Source organism: Peromyscus eremicus, chromosome 3 (genome assembly GCF_949786415.1).
Source record: "Peromyscus eremicus chromosome 3, PerEre_H2_v1, whole genome shotgun sequence".
NCBI lineage: Eukaryota > Metazoa > Chordata > Mammalia > Rodentia > Cricetidae > Peromyscus > Peromyscus eremicus.
In genome coordinates, this window is record NC_081418.1 from 77,855,737 (window position 1) to 77,880,459 (window position 24,723).

The window sequence follows — 24,723 nt, forward strand, 5'->3', positions numbered from 1 at the left end:
AGTGAGGGGAGAATAAATAGATGCTGGAGTGCAAAATTGTTAGCGGTGATGTATGTTCGTACTTTCAGACCGTCATTCATGGGTAAGGTCTGAATGTGTGTCTAAAACCTGAAATTACCTTTTTAAATGCTGAGAAGCATCTTGGCATCATGGTGTGGGAGGAGTCAAAGACCTCATAAAGAAAGTGACCGTGAGGTCAGTAGATGGTGCTGGAAAGTAGCTGAGAGAACACGAGACTCAAAGGAGAAAGGATACTTGCTTGAGGAGGAAGAAATAGTCTAGGGGAACTAACAGGTCAGAAAAGTTCAGCACACATTTCTGGCCTAGCGGTTTGCGATGTAGACACATGGAGAGACGTGGACAGGGGTTGAAGACATCTATCACATGTCAATGTCAAAGCATTTGCCTTTATGATGAGCATAGCTACTCAGAAAACATGCCTTAGGTATGAGAAAAATACTGTCGGACTGAAGTGTTAGTTAGACATAGGAAAACCTTGCCAAATTTTTCATGTCTTAACTTCTGTCATATTCACCTGACTTTCTTTGTCTTGTTCCTTGACTTATTTTGACAGTTGTTTATTGGAAGCCAAGTATGTTCCAGGCTGTTTGGCAAGTCAAGAGGAGATATACATACATACATATATACATACATACATACATACATACATACATACATAAACAAACAAAAGTACAGAAAAAAAGGACATAAAGCATGTATCTCCATTCACAACTTTAGAGAAAAGTTAGCAATACAGCAATTTTTTAGTAGAGGGATGGCTGACTCTGTCAAGAGCTTCAAGACAGGAGAAGCCATTGTCTTCAGGGACTGACAGGGCTTCTCCTGCTTCAGTGGATAGCCTCATACCATGCACAGGAGAGTGGTCCTGGTTAAACACAGTGAATCAAAGAAGAAACAAAAATGGGATAGGCAGTTGGCAACAGTAAGAGGATGGGAGGTCAGGATGGGAAGAGGATAAGAGAGTGTGGAAGCATTAGTGTGTATCACATTCCTCTATGAAACTGACATGGAATAAATGATTCCTAAAGGACTGCCTACATCATCAGGCAGAATGAAGGGTTACTGGGGATGAGTCTCCTACAGTGTAACCTTTGAACAGAATATGAAGGATGTTAACTATTCAGAGAAAGAAAAAGCACAGGGAAGGACTCCGTCAGGCCATCTCACATGAACACTCAAAGCAAAAGGAAAGGCAAATATAGATGAAGATGGAGGAAGGCAGGTGTGAGGAGTGGTCCAGGACAGGCTGGGAGGCAGGTGTGAGGAGTGGTCCAGAAGAGGCTGAGAAGCAGGTGTGAGGAGTGGTCCAGGACAGGCTGGGAAGCAGGTGTGAGGAGTGGTCCAGGACAGGCTGGGAGGCAGGTGTGAGGAGTGGTCTAGGACAGGCTGGGAGGCAGGTGTGAGGAGTGGTCCAGGACAGACTGGGAGGCAGGTATGAGGAGTGGTCCAGGACAGGCTGGGAGGCAGGTGTGAGGAGTGGTCTAAGAGAGGCTGGGAGGCAGGTGTGAGGAGTGGTCTAGGACAGGCTGGGAGGCAGGTGTGAGGAGTGGTCCAGGACAGGCTGGGAAGCAGGTGTGGGGAGTGGTCTAGGAGAGACTGGGAGGCAGGTGTGAGGAATGGTCCAGGACAGGCTGGGAGGCAGGTGTGGGGAGTGGTCCAGGACAGGCTGGGAGGCAGGTATGGAGTGGTCTGGGAGAGGCTGGGAAGCAGGTGTGAGGAGTGGTCCAGGACAGGCTGGGAAGGGCACATTTTGAAGGTCATTTTGAGAAATCTGCCCAAATATGTTCATTAATTATTGGGTATGACCCACTCATCTTTCACGTGTCTTTAACATTTTCCTATTAGATCCTTGCAATGTGCTTCTGACATAAATTTGGATTCATAGGTTACTTTTGGCTCCAGATCTCACATGTCATTCATAGATTTCAGCCAATCTAACCTACTTCCTCCAATAGTTACCTATGTGGGGTGATAGTTACAACAGCCCACCCTAATATTTCCTTACAAGAAATACTTCAGTCTCACAGAGTACATAAACATTTTCCATAACTCTTCAAAGAAATACCCATGTCTACTAGTGTGACTTCTATAAAGTCACACATAAAATGATGCCTAACAAACACAGATGATTAAAGATTCTCTGAGATGTGAAAGGAAACCCACAAGGCATTATTGGGACGATCTGTCGAACGGCTATGCATAATAACATCAAACTCTAATTATCCCAATGGTTGGATCTCTGCAGCATTGTGTAATGTGCAGGGACGACATTGTGAATTTCCTTCTTGATTAATTACAATCACTGACAATCGTATAGCCTCTCCTTGGTTTTTAGAAAAAAAAAAAAAACTGTGATGATGTGACACTTCAAAACCTGAAAAAGCTGGAATGCTTCAAGGTGAACTGAGTTTCTATCACTACCACTCTTGCTCAGTTTTATTTTATATCAAGTTTTCCTTCCTTGAGGCAATAATGTAACATTTGGCAGCTTTCATTGACTTCTTACCTCTTTTCATGTTCATTCTTCCTGAATGAGTTCTAATCTCTTTGTAAAAACTAGGCAGCTTTGGTAATTAATTGATAGTGTGACTGGTAGTCCTGGCAAAAGTTATTTGAGGATTGCAGTAGATCTTGGGGAAAACTCAGCTGTAATTCAGTACTGATCAGAGGAGAAAGACATGTGGTTACTATAGACAGAACAGTAACAGCGCACATGCACAGGCTACAGGCTGCTTCATGGCATTTGTCCTGACAGTGCATCAGAGTGTCTATGTATCAGTACAGCCCTTGGTGAGCTTCTAGACATTCTGATGTTTGTGAATGTTTCTGGTAACTGTCCTACATATTACAGACTTCTCCACAAGCACACAAAAGTGACTGCTTCTCACTTTGGATCCTACGCCACTCGTGTAAGATCAGAGTTGATGCAACATTGATAAGTGATTCCATATGAATAACCTCAATGTAGAAACTTGACATCTTGAGAAAACTGATTAATCAATGTCCCTTCCAATCTGAATCTCTTGGATGTCTGCCTCTTCAGAGAGGAATGAAGGCCTCTAATGAATGAAGGGTTTTTTTTTAAGAACTGAGACTGACAATAACCTTGCCTCTGTCAAAGCTACTCCTTTTTAATCTTCTCTTTCATACCCAAATAATCTGGGAAAGCAATTGAGGTATACAATCAGATAGACCTGTTCTCAGTGGCAAAACAGCCTTGAGAATGAAAAGAGAAACTTTCTCCTTGGTAAGTAACTCAGTAAAGTAAGCGTGGATGGCACGAGAGAGCTGCTGAGCTATCCCCTCTCTATGTGGATGGCTGGAGTGGAGGGTCTGATGAGCACTGTCTAATGTCTTTCCAGATTTCTAACCTTTACATCTACGACACGGTGCTTCTGCTCGCAAACGCTTTCCATAAGAAGCTGGAGGACCGCAAGTGGCACAGCATGGCGAGCTTGTCCTGTATCAGAAAAAACTCGAAGCCCTGGCAGGGAGGGCGATCCATGCTGGAGACCATCAAGAAGGTAACTATCTATGCGCAACACTGCACTACTCTCACTGTCAAGCAAAGCTGAGTGAGAAGAAATGTGCAACCAGGCTTCTATCAGAAGTTTGTTTTCCTTCTTACTGATGCTGCTGCAAACTCAGACCAGAAAATGGAGACATGCAGTATTTATAAAAGACAAAGATATCTAGAAAGGGGAGATCTTATTTATAAGATCAATTATGCAAGAAGACAACTGGAGGGCATGAAATTTAAATTGTCATGGTTGTGCCTTTAGGATAAAGACACAGAATTTTTTTGTTTACCTGTTTTATAATATTACATGACACAAAAAAAAAAAATGTTTCTTTCTCCTTTGATTTATCAACTACACTCTCAGCTGTAAAGTCTCACAATAGGTTCCATGGTTTCACATTTGAGGAACATAAGATGAATCACTGGATGTGAGGATATTTATCTTCTAATAAAGACATGATTCATACACAGTTAATATGTTGCTGCACTGTGAACTATTTTAGGTACCGATTGTATCCCTCCTCTTCTTTACTGCCCATGTGTGGCCCACTGGGGCAGGTCACTGGCTTGGGTTTCACTACCAGCTCCATTCCCAGGAGGCAGTTTATGTCATTCATCTCTCCTCCTCGGTGGTATAAGCACTCCACAGTTGATTAGCCTCTTTGTCATGTCGTCCTTGCTGACATTCTCCGTTTGTCTTGCGCAGCTTCTTTGATTTAAAATGAAATGATTAATAAAACAAACAAATTTCTCCTGTACCCTTTACACAAGGAGACAGCTGAGAGGAGGTTTATGTTGTCTACCTTGCCCATCCCTTTCTCTCCTCATATGTTTGCCTTTCTCTCCTGAAACAAAAGAAAAGAAAAATGGCTATTCATTTAAAGTATGCACACATTTAGAGAAGACAGGAAAATGTTGAAAAAAAATTAACACTGGGTGTAAAATGGATGCACAAAAAACAGGAAGTGAAGGAAGGAGATCCTTCAAAGGAAGAAGAGCCTGATGTTTCTGTTAGGGCCATTTCCTCTTTACAAAGAATCACTTTGCTGAGAATTCAGTCTATCAACCAAAGTACTAAAGAATCAGATGTGTCAAATATACTGGCAGAGGAACATTGGTTTTTTGTTTTGTTTTGATTGGTTTGGTTTGGTTGACAATGAATAAAGTAAATAGAAATTAAGGTGTTGCCAAAATCTCCCAGCTCTATCTCTGTAGAGAGCTGCCAGGTGTGACTCCAAGGGAGGCTGTTGAACATGAGTCTGAGCTGCCAATTTACTAATTCATGATTTGAAGAGGACACAGGGACCTATGTCTATCTGTTCTTCTGAAGCTTTCTCACAAAGAGAGAACTGTGGCCTAGGAGGTTGCCTAGGAGACACTTATTTCCTGGGACTAGCAGTAGGAAGGTAAGAGACACCGTAACATGTGTGTTTCACATGTACCATTTGATACATAAGAAGATACTGTTGTACTTTTATAACTGAGGCAATTATTCAATATAGTAATTATGAAATATTATCTTGAAGGGCTGTTTGCATTTTATACTGCAAGCATCTACCTCATTTTCAAAAGGGATGTCTGAATCCCATGCCAGGAAATTAAGTCTGAACGATAATGGAGGTATGATGCTGCATTATTTTTGTCTGACAGTTCAAATTGACCTTAAAATGATGGAGTTAATTTTACACAATTGTATCTTTTCTTTTTCCTCCAAACTGAAATGTTTGGGGTCATCCTATTCAAATGTTGGAAATGATGAGACAGCACACACCAAAACACCGTGAGAGTGTTAGACTCATATAGCAACTCAGGAGAACAAAGTGGTGGTAGGCAGGTCCGCCATACTTGCCCAAAGCCCAGGGAGTAGGTAAAGCTGTTTAGTTGCTGAGAGCTGTGGCTGAAGAACATTGTTACCTATGCTGACAATGGAGCTGAAGACATTCCCGGTTAGCCTTATACATGCAGGTGAAGTACTGGCTTTCTTAGCAGCCTGTCCAGATGTGGAGCCAAAGGGGAAAGGAAGGGCAAATCCTAACAAGAGAAGAGCCATGTACATCACAAATGACATCTGAGTTTTTATTGTGATGTTAATACTCCAGTGATAACACTTGGAATTATATTCATGTAAACACAGTGCATCTATGTTAAGGGCATGCTATATACACTTTATGAAGGTGTACAATATTGGCTCATTTTATGTAAACCATACAGAGTATGGATAAGTACAAGAATGAGCTTCTGACCCTGAATTAATTGTATTCCCAGCACCGGGATGAAACACAGGCTTTGGAAGATAATGCAGCTGACAACACTAGTTTAAGTATCTGGTGACATGGCAGGATGCCGTTCTCAGAGACTCCTGTTGTAGCTCTGAAATCTAGTGTTGGAAATGGCAATATAATATTGCAAGTAAAAGAGATGTACCACAGACAGGAAGTAAAGGAAGAACTCTTTCTCTCCCTCAAACTAGAAATGTATAGTATCACACCCCATATCATTGTTGTCTACACAAGTTTTGCATGTGATCTTTAAAAGAATTATAATTTTAAATACCGAACTTTCTGCAATATAGCATCTATATTGTCCTCTTTTTACAATCATCCTGAAAGATTTAGAGTCCCTTCCTTTTTTCCATTGCACTTGGTCCTAAATATATTTATAATGTTCTGTATATGTATCTGTATGTAAGTATATGTGTATGAGTTACATATGTATGTGTATGAGTGTATGTGTTATATATATATGTGTGTAAGTATTGTTTGCATATATATATTATGTTCCTTATGTAAGTTTATTGTACATATATATGTATATGTGTGTGCTTTATATGTGTATTGCTGTATGTATGTATATATACACACTATTGTGAATGAGATATGCATTCCAGATAAGGAAGTTTTTGATGTTTAATTCCTCTTGACTGATCTGAGAACTTTAAAAACTGTTTCTTATGTGCTTTTCAAGTACATGTAGATATCATTTGCAAATAAAATTAGTGTTATCACTTTGTCTTCTTAAAGCATCTTAAAACTTTCCTAGCCTTACTGCAATCACTTCCTCTTCCAAATGTATAATTCATATGATCAACATTACCTTACAAAAGACTCTTTGCAAGAATTAGGTCTATCAAGGTTATTATTTGAAAAGATAATTTTTTAAAATTTGTGGAACAGAAGATCTTTGTTTTTTAAACTTAAAATGTTTACTTCTAATGTTTACTAGTAACAAGTTTAGAGTGGTGAAGTAAAATAACACTAAATTAACCTATTTAATCATATTATTCTAACTTATTTAATATTAATCCAATACCTTTCACCCAGTTTTAAGCTGTAGATAACTAAGCCTCAGAGTAAATGATTTACTAAGGATTGTAAGGATTATTAGCTTTAAATACCAGGTTCCTTGACTGGAAATTTTGTGTTATTTATATCATTTTACCTCTTTCCTTGCTCATGGCAGCAATGCTTGAAGACTCTAGCCAAAGTTATTTGGGTAAAGAAACTCGTACACCTTAAAATGATGGGAACAGCAATTTGTGTTATTATAAAGATCATATCTAAATTTCCACTACTGTTTCTGCAGTCTTATCTTGAGAACCTCTGCTTAATTGCAATGTGTATCTGTTTAGAAGGAAGGGGCCATGAAATATACTAAATTTGTTGATGTTTCATAACAGATAATAAATTTTCAAGTATGTCTAATTAAGTATGTAAAATCAGTAGATATTGACCAGATATGGAAAGTGGAAGAAGATACTCACAGACAGACAACAAACCCTAGGGCCACAGCCAGAAAGACTTCTTTAGAACATTTAGAAACTATTGTAAACAAAGCAGAACATATCAGCCCTTTGGCAGATAACAAAGTTGTGTCATGCCCATGCAAAAAAGGATAAGCCTGTGCTTATCTATAAATCCTCGGTACTTAAATACTAACCTGTGCCTGCTGTTGACAAGAATTGATATGTTTTTCTATGTTTTAAAGGTTTGCTTACCTATTATCTTTTAATTTTTATTATGTTTTTTCTTTATTTTTGAGATTTTCACATTCGTAGAATTAAATAAGATCATGTACACCTCCCATTTCCCTCCTGTAATTCCCACTGTATCTCTTTCAACATGTCTTCATCTCTGTTTCATATCTTCTTTTGGTTGTAGTAGTTTTGATAACCCATTAAGTACAACTAACCTGGCCCATATGGACTTGAGTGTGGAGTCATTCACTGGAGCGTGGGAAACCTACCAGGAGGAACACCCTCAAAAATAGAACAATTCTCCCCTCCAACCGCTATCAACTCTTCATAGCTCCTCAGTAAGGGGTGGGGCCTAGAAACACACCTAATGAATAGAATTTGGGCTGGCTTGAGAGTATGCAAATATTATGCAGATAAACACAGCTGCAGTGAAGTCATTAGTGTGATAGCCATGTCCTTGCCAGAAGATAGCATTAAGCAGCATTCCTCCTCATACTCGGGGAGTAAGAGGGATCCGTAAACACGTCCCATTTAGGACTGAGCACACAGTCTCTTATTATCACCACTTAGGCCAAATATGTGTCTGTGCAATGACTGCTAGCCCACTGCAAAGAAAAGCTTCTCTGACCAAGTTTGAGAGCAGCCACATTATGGGCATAAACATAAATATCTGGAAGGTAATTATGACAACATGATGATTTAGCAAAATAGCAATAGCAGGTTCTATCCTAGGATCTATGACCGCCATAGCCATGGGTTTCTGACCATAATTACAGGAGAAGGTGTGTGATATTCTGTTATGGAGCAGGTCTCACATCTAATGAGAAAGTGATGAGCTACCTTATAGGAATCATGCCACTACTGTACTGATAGGGAGATCTTACCTGACAGTTTAGTATTATAGCAAGCAGAGTCATGCACTGGGTGAGACTATTCATTTTTTTTCCTCTCCCAGCAGCCCACATAGAACCTTCTAGAGCTATGAAAGCCAGCCAGTAGAGAAGTTTGCCATTTGCTTTGAAATTGATTTCTCAATGTCCTGAAGAGAAAAAAAAAAAAGTGTGGTATTTTCTAAAATATAGTCTTACCATGTGGTTATGGTGGGTAGCAAAGGGCAATAGCAATAACCTGTTTTGTTTTAGGTGACTTCTGTGGCCTTGCTGACCAATATAACTAATAAGGAAGTGGCTTTGTGATTAGCACTTAATAACCAATGTTATATGGGAGCATTGTCTACCCATATATCATAATTCTATTCAAATTCTTAAGTTTTACTTTGAAATCACCATACTAATTAGTGTCTTTCCATAAAGCTTGTATTCTTAGTTTTAGTGAGCTTTTCGGTCTCCAATATCATATACCTCTAATTTTGTTTTAGTTGAAATCCACTATTATTCCTCACTTAAAGTATTTTCTCCACCAAAGGCCTGTTTCTGACTTCTAATTGGGCTTCAAATTAAACAAACATAGACTATACATATAGGAGAAAGCGTGCAGCATTTTCTTTCTGAGCCAAGTTACTTTACTCAGTACAATTTTTTTCAATGTCATCTATTTAACTGCAAATTTCATTTTTCTTTTCAGCTGAGTAATATTCCCTTCTATATATGTACCCCATTTTCCTCATCCATTCATCGATTGATAGATATCTAATTGATCCTACCGTCTACCTATTGTGAATAGAGCAACTATAAACATGAATGTGTCTCTCCATAGGGATATATAAGCCTTTGAGTAAAAGCTGAGGTGTAATATAGCTGAGTCATAAGTCAGATGTTATAGAAAATAATTCTCTGTGCCTTTGATGAAGTATTCTCCTTCTGTGCCCATAAATAGGAGATTTGTCTCAGAGCTCTCTCGTGTTCTGTAAACACACACACACACACACACACACACACACGTTTAATTTTTATTGACTTTTACTGAATGATCCAATTACTCTGCTCTGTTCTTTAATACACTGCTTTCCATATGATCTTCCTTAGGATCTGTTTTGCGTCATGGTGAAACTCTCCCCTGAGCTTTTCATTTGGCTTATTTAGTGTTTCATTTCCAGGTTTAATTTAATTTTTCTTCTGGAAATCTATCTCTTTGTTGAATTCCATTTTTATATTGGATTGACCTCATCATTTAGCTAATTTTTGTGCTCTTGGAGTGAAACCATATCATCTTTGAGTTGTTGAAATATAGTTGTAATTGTTCTTTTAAATTCTTTGTCTGGAAGTTCTCCTAAATTATTCTCTTTAGAAACCAGTACTGTGGAATTAGTGCTTTCTGGGAACAACATACTCTTTTGATTTTTCCTTTTTATTTTTATTTCTATGTTCACACTTGAACATCTAGAGTTAGTTTGTTGGTTGAGATTTTCATTTTATTTTTTTTAATTCCTTCTTTCAGTGGGGGCATTTACAATGTTTAACAGAGTTCTAACTCATAGAAGGATTGAGGTATCACTTTGCTTTATGGGATTGATATACAGAGTCAGAAGCTCTATCCCTAATCTTGCTCTGAGGATTAGGTACTGTCCTGTATCAACTCAGGACTCTTTCATTGGCCTGTAGCTTGGGCTGAGAGTTATAGGACTCCCTATGTCTGCAGTCTTACTGTAGGACAGCTATGGCATCCTCCCTGGGTTTTCAGCTCTGCACAAAGCTGGTTGTTGACTCCTTATGTGACTATGGTTCTTTCTTATGCTGAGTCAGTTCAGGCTTCTTGCCAGTGTCTGGAACCTAAACCAGGAGCTGTGAAATCTTAGGTACTTGTGGGTCCTATTTTGGGTCAGATTAAACCAGACCCTGGGTTGTGAACCATCTGGTGCTGGCCACTGTGAGATGGGGAACTCTGCCAGTGCCTGTGGGCATTCTACCTTGGATTAGATATAGTGTTAATCGTGTTAGTATTGAAATGACTACAAAGATTGGACTTTATTCATATATCTATCATTCTTTCCACAGATGTTTACAAATGATATGGAAAGCATACCTATATTATAAAATTCATAGTGCAAAGTATTTTATATTATTTCCCAAAAGTTTCAAGCCTGGTACTGAATATTGACTATACGAGAGGCTGGTCTTTAAGATTTATAATAGTAAAGAAAGCCAGACTTATTGGAAAAAGGATACTGCCGACTCATAAAGAAGAGTGTGCTGTAACAGTACATACTCGTGCCTCATTAGAAGGGCATGCCATGTCTGCCAAGGCACATAGCAATAGAGATGAATTTCCTTACAGTTTCTCTTTAGCTTCTCTTCCTACTTCCTGAGAGAATTCTATACCTAACGGTCATGAATGAACTAGAATGGTACAATCCCTTCCCTTCATCTTAGATACCTGCAGACCTGCTCTCCTGTGTTGGCTTCTCGACATTAACTCTTGTTTGCCTGGTTTTGCTTCTTCTAGTCTCTAGTATGTCGTTTCTGCACAGTACTTTTGGAAAACTTCTGTGTACAATCAAGTTTCCATCACAGAGCTGGTTCCAATGGGACTTGGCTAAAAATAGAAAATAATTAGAGAGTTGGAGGGACCCTGTGGTATCTCAATAGAAGCCTAAAATGTAACAAACTGGGCTATGCAGAGCTATGAGGAAGATGTTCCAGATGGTGAGACATTCTAGCTGACACCTCTGCTGGAATCAATCATGTGTGCAATGACAAAGGTTGATTAGTTTTTCAGAATGCATAGAACATATGAAGAGAATTATCTCGTTTGGAAAGACATTGACAAAAAAGAACTTATTTTGTGGATAAATTAAGAGATATAAATGTATTTCAAATGAAATCAGACCCAAGTTTTAGAAAGAAAATGCTTACAGCTTTGTAAAAGAATAAAAAGCAAACAAAAAACCTACTAAAAATATTGCATTGAAAGTTGTGATTATAAATAAAAATCACTAGTGATTATATATTCTATATGACTTAATTAAAATTTATTAGTTCCTTAAGGACTTTCATGTCTGCTTAATTGTTCAGTTTCTTTTTAAATACTTATAGTAATCATTTTTAATTCTTAATGAAGAAAACTAGAAAACTTTAATGTTTCAGAGATTTCTGTAAGTACTAGTAGATTATCTCATATTGGTTTGTGCTGATAGTTAAAAGATACGTGTTGAAACATGTTGATATTTGACATAATATGTTTTGAATACCAAGAACATTGAAATGCCTTCAGTTCTTAAAGGTAATATATTCATTCAATAAGTATTGACTAAGCAGTGCCATATGTTGTACTTTGAGATCACAGAATCAGGAAGGAAAATAAAATATCAAAAATAATTACAAGTGTGATCAATTCTGCATAAAGAGAAATGCCAGCTGCTCCATAAATGTACAAGTGGCAGTGCTCCTTGTCATAGCATGTTGTTTAAGATGAGGAGGTCCAAGCCAAGAAAGGAAAGGCAGAGAGTCCTAGGAGTGGGGAAAAAATAATATTTCACAAAAGACCAGGTGATGTTCACAGCTTGGAGGGAAGAACCTAGGTTATATAAACAGGAGAAATTAACATTCAGGAGGAGAAAATGAGGACTCTGGTTCTCATTTGCTGAGAGAGATAAAGAAAGCTTAAAAAAGAGTTTGTAAACTAGATTATATTTCCTTTAATTTGAGGGGTAAGGTATTCTTTTTTGGGGGGAAGGAATAATTTTAATAACTTTTTAAATATTTTTATTTTATAATTAATTTAATTTTACATATCAGCCACAGATTCCCTTGTCCTCCCTCCTCCACCCCCCAGCTCTCTCCCCAATCCACCTTTATTTTTGTTTTTTTGAGGTTATACTATAATTACATCATGCCTCCCTGTAGCTAGAGTTTTCCTTCCTGGCCCACAATCAGGACAAATCTCTCTCACCCACCAGTCCCACAGCTGCTCAGACCCGACCAAGTAAACACAGAGACTTATATTGGTTACAAACTGTATGGCCGTGGCAGGCTTCTTGCTAACTGTTCTTAAGCTTAAATTAATCCATTTCTATAAGTCTATACCTTGCCACGTGGCTCGTGGCTTACCAGCATCTTCACATGCTGTTTCTCATCGTGGCAACTGGCAGTGTCTCTCTGACTCAGCCTTCCACTTCCCAGCTTTATTCTCCTCCTTGTCCCGTCTACACTTCCTGCCTAGCCAATGGCCAATCAGTGTTTTATTTATCAACTAATTAGCAACACATTTGCCATACAGAACATCCCACAGCACCTCCCTTTCCTTTCTTTCCCCCAAACTCTCTGATATAAACTTCCTTGCTCTCATTCAAACACATGGCCTCTTTTTACATTAATTGTTGTTCCATTTATATGTATATATGTCCATACCTGTATATTCCTAAATACAACTTACTCAGTCTGTATAATGTTGCTTGCATGTATGTTTTCAGGGCTGACCATTTGGTATTAGATAACCAGTGGCTGTGCTCTTCCCTGGGGAAGACTATTTTTCTCACTCTCAGCATTCCTCAGTTGTCTGTAGTTTTTTGTGTAGGATGGAGTCCTCATCAGCCTTCTGTGGTCCATTTTGTCATGTCTAGTGCTGTCAGTCTTGTTCAGGTCACATTTTGGCATTCATGTCGGTGAGACATTACAGGTGTAACTTCCAACATTACTAGGAGATACAATCTCTCAGCCAACTCCCTGACCCTCTGGCTATTGCAATCTTTCTGGCCCCTCCCTCCTCTACAGTGTTCCCTGAGCTGTAAGTTCAGGAGTTGTTTTGTACACTGGGCTCTACAACCCTGCAGTTTGATTGGTTATGGAAATCTGTTAAGGTCTCTGTTGCAAAGAGAAGTTTGTACGATGCTAAATAAGGACTATACTTATCTGTGGATAAGTTAAATCTTGGTTGCTGAGGTCACCATGCATTTCAGACACAAGGAACAGAGGCCCTTGACCTGATAGTGACCTGAAAGCCTCCTACACTAGGATTAGTTTTCATAGTACTAGAAGCCACCATGCAAGTTTCCAAAAGAGAGAGGTAACCAACACTCCTACCCAGCTATAATGCCTGTGAACCACAAAGACCAGCATGGAATGCTATCCCTAAGGCTTCAGCAGTGGCACAAATATCCTGGCCACAACCAACAACTCTGATTGGACATAAGACCTGCTCAAGAAGAGAGAAATCATTATTGGCACTGGAAACTTGGCCAACTAACTAGGGTTAGTGAAATCATGGATCATGGAGGAAAACCTACAACTGTCACTTAACTAAAACAACTTAATTCCTGATGGGATAAGGGATTCTTATAGTGTCTTAAGCAGGGTGTTGATAACTCCAGATGCCCTGTAGCTACCAGTGAAGGAGCCGTTTTGCAGGCCCACTGATGGGGACAGAACAGACAGGAGAACCAGTAAAGAGGCTCAGACTACTCCTTAAGACAGATGTGGGCCAGGCTACAGCCACTACATGGATACAGGCAGACACAACCGGCAGGTCCTCGGAGCCTGAAAAGAAATTTGGAGAGTGAGAAAAGTAGTGAGAAAGAGGAATCGTAGATGATTTCCAGGTTTACGCCATTGGCAAGATGATATATAGGTCATTTTGTTTGCAATCTTTTGAAATGTAAATCCTTAGAGAAACAGACAGAAATTACTTTCAATGTAAGGACAATGTATCATTGAATTTGTACATATTTGAAGGAGGTAAAGAAAATTTAGGAAGACATCATATACATGAATAGTACTTGAACTGTAAAATACCTTTTTCACAAAGACACAAAGTTTTGCCATGGTAGTTTTCAAAACTGCTATTTATGGACCAGAAAGATTGCCCAATGGGGAAGGTACATGCCATGCAAGCATGAATATCTGAATTCAGATCCCCAGCACTCACATTAAAAGCCAAACATAGTGACTTTCTTCTGTAGTCACAACTCTTGAGAAGCAGAGACAAAAAGATCCATAGGGCTTTTTGTAGCAGAGTTAGCAAGCTCCAGGTTAACTAAAAGACTCTGCTTCAAAAACATGCAGGAGATGGACTGAGGAAGACTCAGCATATTCTTTGCTCTCCGTATGCACAAGCATGGGCCAGAGAGTGCATGTGAGTGTGTGCATGAACACACATAAGCAAATATCATTTATACCCTTTGAAAAAGACTCCAGAATTCACCAATTTACATTCCAACTTCAGTCAATTTTACTTATAAAGCAGGTAACGGTCAATTTTAATTTAATTTTGTTCAAATATTTATTTTTGAGCAATTCATTTTAATGGACACATGCTGTGTGAAGCAAAGAGTATGCATGCATAGTTTAGAATGAAAACTAGAAAGGACAGGAAACTTTATCAGTTTGAGCTCCTCAATGCATGAGCTGTGGTTGTTTCCCTTAAAGCACAGACACTATCATATGTTTACTACAAGTCTTTTCTGTGAATAAATTCACTGGCTTATTATCTATTTTGGAACTTTCACATTTCTGATGATGTTTAGCCATGCATCACTGTCTTAATATGGGTTACTATAGCTATGATGAAACACAATGACCAAAGCAACTTGGAGAGGAAGGGTTTATTTGGTTTACAGTTCCATATCACTGTTCATCATTGAAGGAAGCCAGGACAAGAACCCAAACAGGGCAGAAACCTGGAGGCAGCAGGTGATGTAAAGGTCATGGAAGGATGCTGCTTATTGGCTTGCTTCTCATAGCCTGCTCAGCCTGCTTTCTTATAGAACCCAGGACCACCAGTCCAGAAGTGTCACCATCCACAATGGGTTGGACCCTCCCACAGAAATCGCTAATTAAGAAAATGCATACCGGCTTACCTACAGCCTGATTTATGAAGGCATTTTTCAGCTGAGGCTCCCTCCTCTCAAATTATATTAGCTTGTGTCGAGTTAACATTAAACAATCCAGCACTGAAGGAAATGTAGTATTTTCCCTCTGTTGGGGATTTTTAGGCCCATAAACAAACCAAACTTTAGTCAATCTAAATAATCATTTTCTTAATCTTTTTCCCTGTTTTTTTTTTTTCTCAGCCACAGGGGAACAAGAGGCTTTGGTCTATTTAGAAATTTATTATCCAATTTGTTATTCAAATTTTGTGATGATGTTTCTCAAGATTTGATTCTCACTTTTTAGTTTTCTTTCCTTTTTCTTCTAATTGTTCCTTATTTGTTGCCCATATTTCTTTATTATGTATGTAGCATAAAATCTAAAGTGGCATATCATATTCAGTATTTTTTAAGATTCCTTGAGCAGCAGTTCTGACAGGCAGTGTAAAGGACACATAGGATGCTACCTCAATGTTTGATTTATCAATGACCCATTAGCTTATGTTGTTTAGAATCTGCTGTATCACAATGAATTTTATAAATACAAGCATGCATACACACAGATAATGACCATTCATCACCCCAGCCAGAGTGCTTTGCCAAGCTCTATTTTCAAGGTTAATCAGAAGATAGATGAAAAACAGCTCAACAACACTGGAATCTTTTAAAACAATAATTAAAAAAAAAACAGGTTAAATCTGACTGAGATAACAAAGGATGTTGTTTAAAGGGCTTATTTGCTTAGAATGTTGACCTCTTGAGCATCCTAGACACCTTCCTGAGGGCAGAATCCTCTCATTATGCATGTCAAAAGCTCATTAATGATAGAGCAAAAAGAAGATAAATTACAAAGTCAAAAAGGTGAGCTAGGTAAGGCCGCAGCTAGCTAAGTGCACAACTTCTGATTTATGGATTTTGTGCTTGTTTTCTGTAAATGCATTGAGTCACACAGTGGAAGCTGCTCCCTGCAGAGGAGGACCTGGCCCTGCACAGCCATAGCATACTGACTGGGAAGAATAAGACAGTAAAAGACTGACTGGATGTTTACAACTTTCTGCTGATAGAGTTTTCCATAGAGCAATCAGAAGGACACACAATTCTGCCTCACCCCACCCCACCCCCTTTTTTTAGAAGTAAGGCAATCAGCTAGAATTTTCATGCAGTTAAGACATAGTGTTGAGGAAGGTTAAGAACAAACGCTTCTTGCTGTTCCTTTGAGACAGGGTCTCACTATGTAGCTGTGGCTGGACTGGAACTCACTCTGCAGACCATGCTGGCCTCTAACTCACATAGATCTGCCTGCAGTTGCCTCCCAGGTACTGGCATGAGATGTGTGCCACCAGTCCTGGCAACAAAATCTCTTATCGAGAAGATTCTGTGGGCCAGTGGGATGTTTCAATGCCTAGCCACGAGCCTGATGACCTGAGTTCAGTTTCTGGAACTCATGTGGTAGAAGAAGAGAGATATCAAGTTACACTTTGATATCCAAACATGCAGTATGACATGTGCCCTATGAATAACAATGAATAAATAAATAAATATAACAAGTTTCTTTTAAAAGGAAATTTTAGAATGATATTAGTTGGAATTTATATATAATGATGTATGCTGCATTCATACATACATTTCCAACTTGGAGATGTTAGTGATAATGAGATCCATTCCATTTGTTCTTTATTTAAAAGAGTAAGGGATATTGGATGTTTTATGATATGAATACTGACCTAAAACATGGTATAAAATTGAATTGCACCAATTGAATATATTCTCTATGTAAAGATAGAAGCAAGCAAGGGACACAGGCAAATGATAGAGGGTATGGAGCATACCTCATAACTCCTCAGACCATTATTCCCACTTTGGACCCACAAATTCTATCTCCAAGGACTCCTGACATCTACTTGTAGCCTTTACACACATGTACAAAAACACACTCATACTATATGCTCATGCCCACACAGAGTCATATAAATGAAATGGATCTTAAAAACTCTATAAGCTTTTAACTGACAAGAAGGCAAGCTCATGCCTGTGTTTTATAGAATTAGAAAGTCACTGAAAATAAGGGCTGGAAATCACTGGGCTAGTGGTGCTAACGATTGTGGCTGAGCTCTCAACACAGGAAGAACTCCTCTGCATTGCTTACATGCATAGCATAGGAATAGCACTAATAATGCCCTTAGATAAGTGCTTCATTGTCCAATTAAGAGATGTAGAAATTGAGACAGAGAAGCTAATCGGTTAGTTTCTGCATAGCTGTTATAGTCCTCTGCCATTGGTGAAGTCCTATATTTGTTACTGCTAACTCATGTAAAAAGAAAAGACCACAGGCATATCAAATTCAACAGATTCATCCTTGATAAAACTAGATCATTTTAATTCCTGTCTAAATCAACAAAGTACTGATTAAAAAATAAAACCTGTTTTGTTAATTATACTGCTATAAAAATGAAATAGATTAATTATTGAAATTCACAAGAAAGATTGGAAACACAGTGGGTCAACAACAGTTCTCTGAACCTGATCTATGAAGTGAGCATTCCAGGAGTGTCTGAAAAGCAGAGATGAAGTGTGAGATAGAGCAGACTGTGTGAAACCAGCCAAGAAGGATTAAAATGGCGCTACAGGTTATGACAAGGGTTACACGTTTAGGCATCACCACCACAGAGGTGATAACTAGAGCGTTTCACAAGCTGAGATGATTTTTTGTCAAAATAAATGTCGTTGCACAGTCAAAACTCTACCTAGAGCATACACTAATGGTAAAGTGACTGTGAACACCACGGTGAGTGGAAAATCCTGAGTAATGTCAAGGTCGATTACCAAAATGAGGAATAGTTTTAAGCAAGAGGCAGGTGTGACCCACATGGCCATCTGTAGATGAAGTGCACATCTGTCAAGCTGAATGAACAATGAAGTCTGAAAGTTCCTAGAGTCTCAACACCAGCAAAGCCAACTGAGGGCACAAACCATTTCCAAGGCCAAGTTACCTTTGTTTATATAAATTTATAATTTGTCATGATTATTAAATGTATTTTCATAACTGTTAGACAAAAACATAACATTATACCCATGGTATTTTGAGATATACTTATAGATTTACACATATTGTTTAATATATAAATCAGGCTAACACCATATTTCTTATTAAATAATTCAAGATCCTTTCCTTGTTCTTTTGGAAATAATATACTCTATTATTATAATTTGGAAAATAAATTCACAGGAAAAAATAAAATAATATTTTAAAATTTAAAATTCCTAGAAATAATTTTAGATTAAATTTTAGTGGAATTGTCTCTGTAGTAGCTTCTCTGAGTTTCCTGGAGCTTGCTGTATTCTGGTGACACACTCCTGTGCATCACAAAGTGTGGTGGCCACATCTTCATGGTAAAATTAACTCTCAGTTCTAATCAGGACTATTTGGAGCAGTCACTGGCTCTTAGGACATAAATCAATTTTTTGTGGCAAGTTGACAAGATTGAATTAAACCACTTCTAAGGTGACATTCAATGGAATTCCTGGGTATGTTGTACATCTACTGAAATTAGTCTGTTAATAAGCATATACTTCAAAACTTTTTTATAAATACAAATAGAGTGTTTATAACTTTTTTATCCTTTATTATAAATAGCTTGGTTCTTCTGAACTTTTAAATAAGTGTCTATTTCCCTCATCTAGGGTGGAGTTAATGGATTGACTGGAGAGCTAGAATTTGGAGAAAATGGAGGTAACCCCAATGTGCACTTCGAAATTCTTGGAACCAACTACGGAGAAGAACTTGGCAGAGGTGTCCGTAAAGTAAGCCTAGACTTGTTATAATTTTTTTTTCTCTTTACTATTGTGGTTTTGCCATATAATTTTCTGCAGTGTGATCATAGTATCATTAAAGTGCTTGTGTTCCAAAAGAGAATGTGAGAGGAAATTAGGAATGTCAGGGGCTTGGAATACTTTTAGATGCATAAGAAGTGTGGAACAATTAATTAGATTCATACTTTAGAATGAAATAAAAGGCCAGGTGGTGGTGGCACAAGACTTTAATCCCAACACTTGTGAGGCAGAGGCAGGTGGATCTCTGTGAGTTCGAGGCCAGCCTGGTCTTCAGAGTGAGTTCTAGGTCAGTCAGGACTATCGGAGAAACCCTGTTTCGAAAAACCAATATTAATAATAATAATAATAATAATAAGAATAAGAATAAGAAGAAGAAGAAGAAGAAGAAGAAGAAGAAGAAGAAGAAGAAGAAGAAGAAAAATAGTATAGTACTTTCCCAGGTAAATGGTATCACATTTCACTCACTATAATAATGCTTTTATAAAATGCTAAATTCAACATTTAGACAAAGTATAGCTGTTTGATTTTTAGTTGGTAACGTGCACAAAATCAGAATAAATATTTGGACAAGTTTAATATGGTAATATTGAAAGTCAGCTATAGAAAGTGGTATTATAGTAGAATATTCTGTGTGGCCTGTAGTCAGGAGATGATACAGGAAATGATCCTTAGTAAATTTTGCAGATCACAGAATGAGGCAGATAAGCACCAATATGCTTGTTTTTTTGACAGAATACCATGATTTTTGCTCTTGAAAGGAAAAGTACAAAAGTCTTTTAGAGAAATGACTCATTTTGTACTTTGAACTTGCCATTTTTACACATTTTTGTAGGGAAAAACTGATGGGGAATTTGTATACAGAACTGGTAAGTATAATGGTCTTGTTGTCTGAGGTTGATAGTGTTGAGAATGTCTGGTTCTGGACACACTTCTTTCCTGTGCTAACATGTGTCAGGCAAACAATCAAGTAGGAATTGTTATTACTGGAAATAAGTCCTCAGTAAATTTATGTTGAGTTAAACTATCTAGGTACACTTTAATCTTTGTTTGCTAGTGGAGAATTCTAATATACAGAAAATGGCGTAAACACAGAATACTATATTGAACTGTTGAAAAGGAAACCATCCCTGCTGTGGTCAAAAAGAAAAGCATGCCCAGGAAACACCATCAAGTGCTCCCGAGAAGGCAAGCCTAATCACAGGAGTGGAACCATTAGTCTGAATTTAATGTGACCACTGGGTTATATTTTAACCTGCTTTATCACCTTAGGAAGTAAAATTTGCCAGTATTCAGACTTGTATTGAGTCTTGCACATTATCTTTCTAGATTCTAGAATTCTTTCTTGTTTGTCTTAATTCATCCTTGCTGGATCATGTAGTAGAAATTCATTAATCTGTATTGTTGCATTTTTCCATTATGTTAATGTGCCAGAATTTATTACATTGTTTCCATTTTAGACTGCTATCAGTAAGGCAGTTGTAATGTTCTTACATATATTTATTGATTGTACTTGTGCATAAATTTTTTGTGCGTGAAAGAGTAGAATTATAATATACAAGTGCATGCCTTAGACATTCCTGTATAGTATCAAACCCCTTCATTGAAATGTACCAATTTTCACTTTCCCCACTAGTATAAAGTAAGTTCTTGATGCCACATGACCCAACCACATCCTGATTTGTCAGACTTCTAAACTTCTGTTAATTTCTTGAGATAGTCATATATCTTCATGATCTCAGTTTAAATTCTCTGACTATAAAACATTCTGCTTCCTATTATAGGCATCCCACTTTCTCTTTTATTCCATGTCTCTTTCAAGTTTTGTTGTTTTTTTCTCTGGCTGTTATCTCTTTGGGAAGGTAGAAATGTCATTTGTTTTTTAGAAATGATACTTGGAGATGTATGGAGATACATTTGAAAATACCAGATTTGTCCTTTACTACTTAATTAAATTACAAGAATTACTTTCTTCCCTGAGGTTTTGGTTTTCATAACATTCTTAGCATATTTAAATTTGCTTCTGTTATGAATATTTTTCTATGGTTGTTGATGTTAATTCTTATTCAAATATCATTCTGTATTCTAGTCATGGATCAGTCGGGTATCTTGCAAAGGTTTGTATGGTTCTGCCTTTCTTGCTCAAGTCTTTTGAAACACAACTAACTTTTTTGAATATGTGGTGTAAGAAATTCCATTCTTCAAGTGCTATTATGTTTGCAGTTGTTTTCAAGTATGATTTAAATGCAATTGTCCCACAATCCACAATATTAAGTGTATTTGTATTATGCATTTTCATAATTGTATTTACCAGTGTGATCTCCTCCTAGATGGAGTTACAGGGCATTTTTGTTACCTAGAACATGGCCTCATCCTCATTTCCATTCTTATGACAGAGACATTATGCTTAGTCTGAAAGTTTATGTACACGGAAATGGACAATGTGATATACAGTCATTTGTACCTTCTTCCCTTAATGTAACTGTATGATATATCCTTAATATCATTTAGAAATATTTTGGGAATTTATTTGAGAAAGTTGGCATTTAATTTATATTCTAGAACTAGAAAATTATGCATTTTAAATTTCTTTTTCTGTGTATTGCTAACCCATTAAAATCACAGTGATATTTCAATTGAGTTTTATATCCACCTTTCTTGTTCAGCTTTTTAATTCTTAAATCACTTGTAGATTCTTGTTTACTTCCTCCAGATTGTCCTATCATATGCATTTAATAATAGTTGTTACCTCCTTTTTGTAGTTTTAAAGCCATTATTTTTTTCTTGTGTTAGTGTACTTGGGACCTCAGTTCAGTGATGACTGGAAATAATAATAGTAGACATCTTTGAATCATTTTCAACATATTGCTGCAAAATGCATTTTTAATTTTTAGCCTTATTTGGGTTAATGAAGTCTTATCTATTTCTAGAATGTAGTAATATAGTAATTTCATATTGAATGTAGACATACATTTATGGTTACATAAACCGTATTTGCCTTGTTATTTTCTTACCTATCAATGTTACATTGGTGCCTATGATTTGGGTTTCCTGGAATCATCCCTTCAGGTGGATTTCTATGGTGAGGTTCAGCTGACCAAAACTACAAGTGTTAGTAAGCGAGCGTCCCAGAGACATGCATAGTACATAAACACGCGAAACAGTTGTTACTGATGGACAAATCTCAGTGGATGGTAATGCCAGATATGTAAAGAGAAACTATAGAAAAGAAATGAAAGGTGAAAAGTTAACACATTTGTGCAGAAACTAAATAGTTTTGAGAGGATGTAAGAGGAGCATATTTAGAATGTAAATAAGTTAAGTATAGTTGAATACTAAGAGATAAAGCCATTTAAGAGAGAGAGTTGAAGACAGAGCAAAATAGTTTTGAGTAATAATTAATTTCAAGTACAAAAATAAAGGCAGAGAACTGAATACAGAAGTACCAGGCGTTATTGACCTTAAGGTAGATGGGAGTAGTTTTCCAGAAATCCAAAAGAAAAGTGAGGAGAGAAATGAGTTCTTGTGCAGTATGGGTTTACTGGTGTTAGGGAACTAAGGCCATAGTTATCAAATGTGATGCCTTTTGGGAGGTGACATTATCTACTAAGAGGAAAAGGCACCGGAGTATCAGAGACATTGGGGATTCTGGAGCTGGAGGCTTAAAGTGGCAGGCAACAGGAGGGAGAATTTGCCAGGCAGGGCTACTGTGGCATATAGGATTAAAAACAAACATTTTGCTGTAGCAGTGCCCTTGGTTGTGTTTGTCAGCAACCCTGAGCAGGCTGAATGAGTCTCATTAACATAAGTTGAATTTTCATTAGGTTGCTATCCTTTTGTTTTACTTTTTGTAGCCATTCACTGAAGCAAGTGAGGTTAAAGACAGTGGTATGATATGTAAGATATGATTGAAATGACACAGTTTGATACCTACCCTGAACACAGGTAACAATGGAGATGGAAAGTTTCAGCAACAGAAACAAAGTATCTCCATCCTGGGCATGTCTCAAGCCTCTTATCATAACAGTGAAATAGGAGAGTCTCTGAACCAGAAAACTGTGTTTGGGGAGAGAATATCTAGACTGAGGACATTGAGGGTGAACGGATGCTTGTGCTTGTGAAGGTAACAAAAGAGGGTTTCCATTCTGACTCAGTTCTGGAAGTCCTGTGTTGTCCATAATATTTTGAGGTCACACTGGTCAAAGTTAGTCACTTTGACCTGCTCTGTATTCAGTCTGTACTCATTATCTAGCATTAAAGGAACAATAATCCATACATCATACATGAATACATCATATTAAAGAATATCAGATAGCCATGGGAACAGATCAGATTTCTACACTCTAGCTTCCTCCTAGAGAGCCTCCTAAGAACAAATACCATATAGATGCTCTACAAAAGGTAGCTAAGATCTTCATAAATTTTTAACTCTAAGGTTTATACTGTTGACACCCTCAAAATCTGTGAATCCAGATATGGTGACACACACCTGTAATTACAGTGCTCAGAAGGCTGAGGCAAGACAATCAAGAATGTTAGGATTTCTTCAGCTCAGAAAAGAGATCCTGGCTCATTTATTTTTCTCCTTATTTAAAAAAAAGTTTTAAACATTCATGATTTACAAATATTTTTTCTTTTACTTTCAAAGTTTGTATATTCATTTAGTGTATGTGTGTGTTTGTGTGTGTGTGTGTGTGTGTGTGTGTGTGTGTGTGTACATATACATGTATATGTGACCACAGTCACCATTTGTCATCATATCATTTGTTTATGAGCTCATTTTTTCTACTGAATCCCAATTTCAATGAACTTACGGAATATACATTCTAAATCTAGTTGTGTTAGGATCACAACCAATTAGTTTTGGATGTAGAGTTTAGTTTAATGTGTGGAGTAGTTCCCTCATACATTGACACAGCAATGATACTTTCAAAGATGCTTAGCAAGGAAAGCCTTGCCCTCCAAAATAACTGCAGCTGAGATTTCCTAGGTATCTGTCCAGAATTGGAGTTCCAGTCACTGCTACTCTATCCACATCTCAAAGAGAGTATGTGGCTTTCTAACTGAGGAACTGTCAACCTGTCAGCGTTTGTTGAGTGGCCAGGGGCTGAATGTGCATCATGCCCACATACTTATCGCCTCCAGCAGGGATCCTGTCAGATTTCACGAGCCAGGCAGAGTGTGTCTGTTAGGATTTGACCACAGTTCACAATCCTAAATGTTGGATCAGTCTGTGCCATGTTGGCATTATGTGAATGAAGACTTCATCCTCCTGAGTTTGATGAGAATGTGAACAGGATGAATTCTCACTGTTACTCACCCAAATGAAGAGCTTTCCAATTTTATATTCTCTATATATTGTTTTTCTTGGTTAAATACCTTACTGATATTTAACTCAGACAATAGCATAATCACAATGCTGTAGATATAACTGTCTTGTTAAATAAGAAACACAGAGCCAAATACAGAGTTAAAAGCCAAGAGGTCAGAGTAGTTGCTAAACGGTAAAAACCTTACCCTTCACTGCCGCTCCTGTCCTTTCTTCTGCAAGTGTGCTACTTCCTGTGTATCTGTCTTTATATAGACTTTCTGTTCTGCCTTCTCATTGGTTGTAAACCCAAC

General features: G+C 37.7%; 1 protein-coding gene across 1 annotated transcript in view; it reads left to right on the forward strand.

Moving 5' to 3' along the window:
* Nucleotides 1–24,723, forward strand: part of Grid2 (glutamate ionotropic receptor delta type subunit 2) — a 664,169-nt gene that overhangs the window by 148,794 nt on the left and 490,652 nt on the right. Inside the window, exons 6-7 of the mRNA XM_059257052.1 lie at nucleotides 3,384–3,545; nucleotides 18,955–19,074. Coding sequence (XP_059113035.1) covers nucleotides 3,384–3,545; nucleotides 18,955–19,074 — 282 coding nt within the window. The remainder of the gene's footprint in view (nucleotides 1–3,383; nucleotides 3,546–18,954; nucleotides 19,075–24,723) is intronic.